The sequence below is a fragment of the Macrosteles quadrilineatus genome, unplaced genomic scaffold (assembly GCF_028750875.1).
Source record: "Macrosteles quadrilineatus isolate MER2022 unplaced genomic scaffold, UCM_ALF_1.0 Scaffold_2__2_contigs__length_208266976, whole genome shotgun sequence".
Taxonomy (NCBI): domain Eukaryota; kingdom Metazoa; phylum Arthropoda; class Insecta; order Hemiptera; family Cicadellidae; genus Macrosteles; species Macrosteles quadrilineatus.
Window position 1 is genome coordinate 20,125,616 of NW_026542595.1, and position 10,073 is coordinate 20,135,688.

At 37.0% G+C, this 10,073-nt stretch overlaps 1 protein-coding gene across 1 annotated transcript; it reads right to left on the minus strand.

The window, feature by feature from the left end:
• Window positions 1-5,156: 5,156 nt before the first annotated feature.
• Window positions 5,157-8,009, minus strand: LOC128983982 (uncharacterized protein K02A2.6-like). The gene has a single exon (XM_054403264.1). It carries the CDS (start codon window positions 8,007-8,009, stop codon window positions 5,157-5,159), a length of 2,853 nt encoding a protein of 950 aa, XP_054259239.1.
• Window positions 8,010-10,073: the final 2,064 nt, after the last annotated feature.

The following is a 10,073-nucleotide window of genomic DNA, read 5'->3' on the forward strand; positions in this document are numbered from 1 at the left end:
TGAAGAAACTACTTACAAGTCGTATAATAGTTGGGTTGAGTGACTGCATGGTTGGTTGAACACAATCGCTACATATGTAATCCTGAGCTCACTGACATGCACATAGTAAATGAGGAAACTATTTACAAGTCGTATAATAGTTGGTTGAGTGACTGCATGGTTGGTTGAACACAATCGCTACATATGTAATCCTGAGCTCACTGACATGCATATAGTAAATGAGGAAACTACTTACAAGTGGTATAATAGTTGGGTTGAGTGACTGCATGGTTGGTTGAACACAATCGCTACATATGTAATCCTGAGCTCACTGACATGCACATAGTAAATGAGGAAACTACTTACAAGTGGTATAATAGTTGGGTTGAGTGACTGCATGGTTGGCTGAACACAATCGCTACATATGTAATCCTGAGCTCACTGACATGCACATAGTAAATGAGGAAACTACTTACAAGTTGTATAATAGTTGGGTTGAGTGACTGCATGGTTGGTTGAACACAATCGCTACATATGTAATCCTGAGCTCACTGACATGCACGTAGTAAATGAGGAAACTACTTACAAGTGGTATAATAGTGCGGTTGAGTGACTGCATGGTTGGTTGAACACAATCGCTTCATATGTAATCCTGAGCTCACTGACATGCACACAGTAAATGAGGAAACTACTTACAAGTGGTATAATAGTTGGGTTGAGTGACTGCGTGGTTGGTTGAACACAATCGCTACATATGTAATCCTGAGCTTTCTGACATGCACATAGTAAATGAGGAAACTACTTACAAGTGGTATAATAGTTGGTTGAGTGACTGCATGGTTGGTTGAACACAATCGCTACATATGTAATCTTGAGCTCACTGACATGCACATAGTAAATGAGGAAACTACTTACAAGTGGTATAATAGTTGGTTGAGTGACTGCATGGTTGGTTGAACACAATCGCTACATATGTAATCCTGAGCTCACTGACATGCACACAGTAAATGAGGAAACTACTTACAAGTGGTATAATAGTTGGGTTGAGTGACTGCATGGTTGGTTGAACACAATCGCTACATATGTAATCCTGAGCTCACTGACATGCACATAGTAAATGAGGAAACTACTTACAAGTGGTATAATAGTTGGTTGAGTGACTGCATGGTTGGTTGAACACAATCGCTACATATGTAATCCTGAGCTCACTGACATGCACATAGTAAATGAGGAAACTACTTACAAGTGGTATAATAGTTTGTTGAGTGACTGCATGGTTGGTTGAACACAATCGCTACATATGTAATCCTGAGCTCACTGACATGCACACAGTAAATGAGGAAACTACTTACAAGTGGTATAATAGTTGGGTTGAGTGACTGCATGGTTGGTTGAACACAATCGCTACATATGTATCCTGAGCTAACTGACATGCACATAGTAAATGAGGAAACTACTTACAAGTCGTATAATAGTTGGGTTGAGTGACTGCATGGTTGGTTGAACACAATCGCTACATATGTAATCCTGAGCTCACTGACATGCACATAGTAAATGAGGAAACTACTTACAAGTGGTATAATAGTTGGGTTGAGTGACTGCATGGTTGGTTGAACACAGTCGCTACATATGTAATCCTGAGCTCACTGACATGCACATAGTAAATGAGGAAACTACTTACAAGTCGTATAATAGTTGGGTTGAGTGACTGCATGGTTGGTTGAACACAATCGCTACATATGTATCCTGAGCTAACTGACATGCACATAGTAAATGAGGAAACTACTTACAAGTCGTATAATAGTTGGGTTGAGTGACTGCATGGTTGGTTGAACACAATCGCTACATATGTAATCCTGAGCTCACTGACATGCACATAGTAAATGAGGAAACTACTTACAAGTGGTATAATAGTTGGGTTGAGTGACTGCATGGTTGGTTGAACACAGTCGCTACATATGTATCCTGAGCTAACTGACATGCACATAGTAAATGAGGAAACTACTTACAAGTCGTATAATAGTTGGGTTGAGTGACTGCATGGTTGGTTGAACACAGTCACTACATATGTAATCCTGAGCTCACTGACATGCACATAGTAAATGAGGAAACTACTTACAAGTCGTATAATAGTTGGGTTGAGTGACTGCATGGTTGGTTGAACACAGTCGCTACATATGTATCCTGAGCTAACTGACATGCACATAGTAAATGAGGAAACTACTTACAAGTCGTATAATAGTTGGGTTGAGTGACTGCATGGTTGGTTGAACACAGTCGCTACATATGTAATCCTGAGCTCACTGACATGCACATAGTAAATGAGGAAACTACTTACAAGTCGTATAATAGTTGGGTTGAGTGACTGCATGGTTGGTTGAACACAATCGCTACATATGTATCCTGAGCTAACTGACATGCACATAGTAAATGAGGAAACTACTTACAAGTCGTATAATAGTTGGGTTGAGTGACTGCATGGTTGGTTGAACACAATCGCTACATATGTAATCCTGAGCTCACTGACATGCACATAGTAAATGAGGAAACTACTTACAAGTGGTATAATAGTTGGGTTGAGTGACTGCATGGTTGGTTGAACACAGTCGCTACATATGTATCCTGAGCTAACTGACATGCACATAGTAAATGAGGAAACTACTTACAAGTCGTATAATAGTTGGGTTGAGTGACTGCATGGTTGGTTGAACACAGTCGCTACATATGTAATCCTGAGCTCACTGACATGCACATAGTAAATGAGGAAACTACTTACAAGTCGTATAATAGTTGGGTTGAGTGACTGCATGGTTGGTTGAACACAGTCGCTACATATGTATCCTGAGCTAACTGACATGCACATAGTAAATGAGGAAACTACTTACAAGTCGTATAATAGTTGGGTTGAGTGACTGCATGGTTGGTTGAACACAGTCGCTACATATGTAATCCTGAGCTCACTGACATGCACATAGTAAATGAGGAAACTACTTACAAGTCGTATAATAGTTGGGTTGAGTGACTGCATGGTTGGTTGAACACAATCGCTACATATGTATCCTGAGCTAACTGACATGCACATAGTAAATGAGGAAACTACTTACAAGTCGTATAATAGTTGGGTTGAGTGACTGCATGGTTGGTTGAACACAATCGCTACATATGTAATCCTGAGCTCACTGACATGCACATAGTAAATGAGGAAACTACTTACAAGTGGTATAATAGTTGGGTTGAGTGACTGCATGGTTGGTTGAACACAATCGCTACATATGTAATCCTGAGCTCACTGACATGCACATAGTAAATGAGGAAACTACTTACAAGTGGTATAATAGTTGGGTTGAGTGACTGCATGGTTGGTTGAACACAGTCGCTACATATGTATCCTGAGCTAACTGACATGCACATAGTAAATGAGGAAACTACTTACAAGTCGTATAATAGTTGGGTTGAGTGACTGCAAGGTTGGCTGAACACAATCGCTACTTATTTATTTATTTATATCAACGGTCAAACCAATGCAGAAATATGACAAAACGTTCCCAAAGGTTTTATCTACTAATGTAATTCTCAGCTTACTGACATGCACAATGCGCATATTACAGGGAAAACTACATGTTTGTATTGAGTAATGGAAATACTACCAAATGGTGCGTTTGAAGTTACGTTTTAGTAGCAATATTATTCCTGTGTCTAATGTTCCAGCTTGAATTATAAAAGGTTAATCTTATTCTGAAGGGTTCGGTTACCGTCGCGCCCTGAATAAGTAATTAGTGGTTGTATTATGTCCAACTTTTCACAAGCCTCAAATCTCACAAGTTGAAACTTAGCAAAACTTCATAATTAAGCAGTGAGCTGCGGGAATATTAATTACCCCTACAAATACATTCCAAACTGGTTATAACTTTGATCAAGAGTGAGGCAGCAAAAACTCTTTACTGATAGATTCAACTATTTCAAGATATAATTTTTGTCCTCCTTAATTAAATAACCTTACTACGAAAATCCGGAATATCTATTTTCATTGCTCAGTGAGGAAAAGGTCTTCCAGCCTTTAACAATCTTCATTTGAAATTATTGTGAAGGCAAAAACATGGCAACTAAGCTAACAAATTACCAACTAATATTAAAAATTAAAAATTAAATGAATAAAAAAAAATTAAAACAAATCCTTACTGAAGGTCCGAATTATTCTATTGAAGACTTTAATGGGAAATTCATCCAAATTAAAATGAAATTATAAATAGTTTAATTTAATATTAAACCTAAGTTAAAAATTAATGAATTGTACTGTCGATACAATGTATATTGTCAAGACAATAACAAGAGTTAAATAAAGTATTTATTTATTTATTTCAGCTTTTGTAATTAAAGGTATCAAATCAGGAGTTTGGGTTAAATGAATTAAAACATTTAGAGGAGCACAATTTTTGACAAGAAAGAACGTTAAATTATACACAATTGCGTGATTACTAAGCTATTGTACTTATAGGGTGTTATAATAAATATTTTACTGCATTTTATACTCTTTTAGCGAATTTCCCTATAGGGAAGTATCTATTACCGTAGGTCTCATGGTAAGACCTAGGTCAGGGACCGATTTACTTTTTCATTTTGATGCCCCAGAGGCCAAAACACCATCCGTTCAAAATATTATATATGTATAACTTATACTACACCTAAAGTGATATACCTAAAGTGTTACTAATAAATACAAGCACTTGTAACTTGTATAACTGTTTATTCATAACTGGAGAGTCAATATTATTGTATGAACAATGTAAAAAAATAATTAACATATGGATTAATACAAGAAGTACAGAAGCAAAATATCTAACAGTGGTCTCCCCCTAAACTTTCGTATGCAACATTTGATCGATGTGGCGTCTCCAAATTTGTCCATCGTCCATCTTGATAAAATAGTGAAAGTGACCGTCTCTTTGGACATTTCCGTAATTCCACTTACAATTTCCGGAATAGTTCCGTGCTTGTACTCGTTCACCTGGGTTGAAATATCTCACTATTCCTTTGGGTTGTTTAGTTTCTTCCTTTGTCTTAGGTAAGAGTAAACTTAAGTATGTGCGGATCCTTCTATTGAACATCAAGAAGTATGAGCTGTTGCCAGTTGAATTCGGAGCTTGACGTATTTTCATCAGCAGTTGGTGAAGCTTTTCTTAAAGTGTACCAGATTCATCTGACATACAGTTGATTAATTTCTTTATCGTTTGTACGAAGCGTTCGACTTGGCCGTTCGAAGAAGGATGGTAAGGAGCTGTCTTTTTGTGCAAAGTTCCACATTTCTTCAAAAAGTTACTAAATTCAGAAGAGGTGAACTGACGACCATTATCAGAGACTATAACACTTGGTAGTCCAAAGGTGGTGAATATTTTACGCAGCTCTCTGATTGTCCATGAAGATGTAATACTCTTCGTAGGTATGACTTCAACCCACTTGCTGAATGCGTCTACTACCAACAGAAAGTATTTTCCGTTGGTTGGCCCAGCAAAATCTATGTGGACCCGCTCCCATGGTTCACTTGCTGGCTCCCAAGGATGGTTAATTTCTTTCTTCGGTAAATTTTGTTTTTCCCTGCACTGTCTGTATTTTGAAATATTATCTTCTATATCTTTGTCCAAAACTTTCCAGTAGCAAAAGCTCCGTGCTAAGGCTTTGGTTTTTACCATACCCAAATGACCAAAATGTAGTTCTTCGAGGACATGTTTTTGTAAAGATCTAGGAATCATCACCCTCCAACCTTTCATGATACAACCATCATGTAGACATAGCTCACCATTATGATAACCATAGTTCTCCAAGGATTTTCCAGTTTCCAAAGCTAGTAACAAGTGTTGCATGTTTTCATATTTTTTTGTTTCTTGAGCAATTAGGTTATGGTTAAGGTTGATCGTTGCAATTTGGTTCATATAGAAAACATCAGTCTGGTCCATGCTGGCATTTGAATGTTTTTCAATTGGAAACCTTGAAAGGAAGTCCGCATTTCCATGATCATTTGTTCGTCTAAATTCTATTCTGTAGTCAAAACCTGATAAGAAGTGTGAATAGTTAAAAAGTCGTGTAGCTGACATAGAAGGAAGGTTTTTATCAGGATTGAATATTGTAACTAACGGTTTGTGATCCGTTACTAGGATGAATTTACGTCCATAGCAATATTGGAAGAACTTTTTTAGTCCCCAATAAATTCCAGTGGCCTCTTTGTCAATTTGGCTATATTTCTCTTCTGGTTTTGTCAATGTTCTTGAAGCGAAGGCTATAGGTCTTTCACTTCCATCTGGAAATCTATGTGACAGTACTGCGCCAAGTCCCACCGGAGATGCATCTGTTGCCAATACCAAAGGTAAGACTGGATCAAAATGAGTAAGGACAATTTCATTTGTAATGATCTCCTTGACCTTCTGAAAGCTTTGTTCACATTGATCTGTCCACTTGTATTTCTTCTCCTTTTTCAGTAGTCCATGTAACGGATTGAGAATCGTTGCCAGGTTCTCGATAAATCTGTTATAATAGTTGACAAGACCTAAGAAGGTTCTTAGTTCACTAACATTCTGGGGTCTTCTTGCTTGCCTGATAGCCTTAACTTTATCTTCTGATTTGTGGATTCCGTGGGCATCTATAGTGTGACCTAAGTACTCAATTTGTTTGTGTAGAAACTTGCATTTATCTCTATTTACTCTTAGTCCGTTCATTTTTTTTCTCTGAAGTACCATTTCCAACCGAGTGAGCAACTCTTCTTCTGATTTTCCTTGGATGATTATGCCATCGAAGAAACATTGAGTGCCTTCTATACCCAATAAGACCTTGTCCATGATTCTTTGCCAAATTCCAGGAGCTACTTTAACGCCGAACATGAGTCTATTAACTCTGAACTGTCCCTTATGTGTACTTAAGGTTTGTATGTCAGCACTTGCTTCATCCATTTGTAGGTGTAAGTAAGCCTTTTTTAAGTCCAGATTACAGAAAATCTTGCCACCGCTCATATTTGCAAAAATATCTTCAATTCTCGGTATTGGATAGTGTTCGTCTTGAATTTGTCTGTTCACCGTAACCTTATAATCAGCACATATTCTAATTTCACCATTGGGTTTCATTACTGGTACTATGGGTGTTCCCCATTCAGGATTTTCCGTCTTTGTTATTATTCCTGCAGTTTCTAAGCGTTCTAGTTCCTCTTCTACCTTTTGTTTCAAGGAATAAGGTATTGGCCTTGCTTTCATAAATATTGGTCGAGCGTCAGGTGCCAGTTGTAAGTGGCCTAGTTGATCAGGTATTTGGCCTATATCTGGCTCGAAAACATCCTTGTATTTGTTTAGAAGTTCATCTAAACGTCCTCCAGTTTCTTGTTTGATTGTTTTTACTTCTTTCCAGTCCAACTCTACTTCCCGTAGCCAGTCTCGACCGAAAATAGGATCCAAGTGACCGTCTACAATATAGAGTTTACCCATAAAACTCTGGCTTTTGTATGAACATTGAACAAACACAACGCCTTTGGGCTTGAATAATTCACCTGTATACGTTTTAAGTCGTAGCTGTGTATTGAAAAGTCTTCTGTTCGTATTAAGTTTCTTGAACATATTATATGGTAACGTGCTGATGGCTGAACCTGTATCCAGCTCCATCTGGACTGGATTCCCTTCTAGCAAAATATCAATAAGTATTTTATCACTACTGCTATTGTTCAATTTGTAAATTTCATGAGTTTCTTCTTGATAACTATCGTTTCCATCTTCTTCAGTCTGGTGAACTTTTGTTTGCTTTGCTTGCATACAGACACTGGCAATGTGACCCTGCTTTTTGCATTTGTGACACGTTTCAGAAGCAAACTTGCAGTTGTTGGCTCTATGGTCCCGTGAACCACAGCGGTAGCACCTTCCTTTCATTTTGTCAAAGGGTGAAGGCTGAGATTTCTTAGGTATATAGTTCGATTTTTTGTTTCCAATCATGTGAACAGTATTGTTTGTAAAATCCGTTGATGTTTTGACCAGAGAACTTTCGTCTTTGGCTAGTTCCATTGCTGTTGCCAATTTAACAACGTCTTGAAATGATTTAGTTGTTTTTTCTTGTAGTATCCTTGCTCTAACATCAGCATCCTTAATTCATCTGATGAACTGCATGCGTAAAAGTGTGTTGGCTATGGTTTTCCCACAATTCTCACATGAAAAATCACAATCTGTTGTTAATTTTTGGAGTTCAGCAGAATACATTTTCACCGATTCTGATGGGTCCTGTACTCTTGATAAAAACCTATACTACAGTGCCCATGTACTCGGCTGAGGGTCAACATAATCTGATAGTAACTTTACCAGATCTGAGTAGGTCTTATCCAGAGGGTTCTCAGGCGCACACAAATCATACAATTTCTGATGTAGGGTAGGAGACAAGGCGTGAAGAAGGGTGTAAACCTTGTCCCTGGGCTGTAGTCCGTGTCCATGTAAATGCATAAAAATCTCTAAGCGCCTGATGAAGTTCTTGAACGTTTCATCGTCTTGAAAAGGAGTGAATGATATAGCCGAAGTAAGAGAACGGTACATATGATTACTTCTGTTGGTCGTACTACCTTGTTGCAGATCTTTTTCTAGTTCTATTTGTGTTTTTCTAATTTGTAACTGATCTTTTACTTTGTAATATCGTTCTTCCATGTCAACTCTGTATCTAACTTCTTCATCAACATCTTCTTCCTTTGACTTCAATTCTATCTTCTCTTCATCAACATCTTCTTCCTTTGACTTCAATTCTATCTTCAGTTGAACCGCCTCAAATCTTTTCCAGTTTTCTTCTAATAAATCCATTCTGTTTTGTAAGACTTCTGTTGGTATGGTGGATACATCATCTAAAAGTCTGTCTGCCTTTGTAATCTGGCCTTTTACAATAGCCCGTACTTTCTTCAAATCTGTTATTGAATCAATGTTATGTAATATTTCCATTATGTAGTTGACTAGTACAGATATGAACAATTAAAATAGGTAATTAAATAATAAAATGTAAAAAATTGAAGGTAATAAAGTGTAGTTTCTTTTTTTTATCCTCGTCGCCAATTAATAAATACAAGCACTTGTAACTTGTATAATTGTTTATTCATAACTGGAGAGTCAATATTATTGTATGAACAATGTAAAAAAATAATTAACATATGGATTAATACAAGAAGTACAGAAGCAAAATATCTAACAGTTACAATAGGTAACTTGCTAGAAGAAGATAACTAGGGGGTGTTCGCAGAGGCATCCACAAAATTCAGTGGATCCATCAGGGCTTGATCATTAGAAGACGTTGGGGAAATACTTTTGCACCTCTAGAGTGGTATCGTTGCGGTAATGGTGTTCCCTCAAGAGGAAGAGTGACGCTATACACTCTAGAGGTGCAAAAGTATATCCCCAACGTCTTCTAATGATCAAGCCCTGATGGATCCGCTCAATTTTGTGGTGCCTCTGTGAACGCCCCCTAGTTATCTTCTTCTAAAGTAAATGCACAGCTACGTAGGGGTGAAAGTTTTCAGGTATCACGTTACAAGATCTGAAAGATAATACAACTTTATCATTAAGACTAGAGCTAGGGGTGTATTGTTTACCATCAATCATAAACCTATCCAATAATATATTATTCTCTTTAGCACCTGAAAAAGCTAAGCATTCCTTTTAATTACTAGTAGGCTTAATTTTTTTAATTTTTAGCGAATTTCCCATATAGGGAATACGCTATTACAGTAGTACTCATGGTAAGACCTGGATCCGGGACCGATTTAATTTTTCATATTGAGGTCCCTAGAGGCCAAAAACACCATCCGTTCAAATTCATATATATATATATATATATATATTTATATATTCTTGAGGAGATCTTGATAGAGTTTATGATGAATGAAACATGAAACATTGCAAATTTTCGTTTAATACAAATGTTTTCAAGCAAAGAGAAATTAATGAAACATGTAAAGATGAACAAAACAAATAAATATGAACTATTTACAAATAGTTGAATTTTGAGAACATATCTTTAATTAATTCTCTTTGCTTGAAAACGTTCGTATTAAACGAAAATGTATATATATATATATATATATATATTTATATATATAT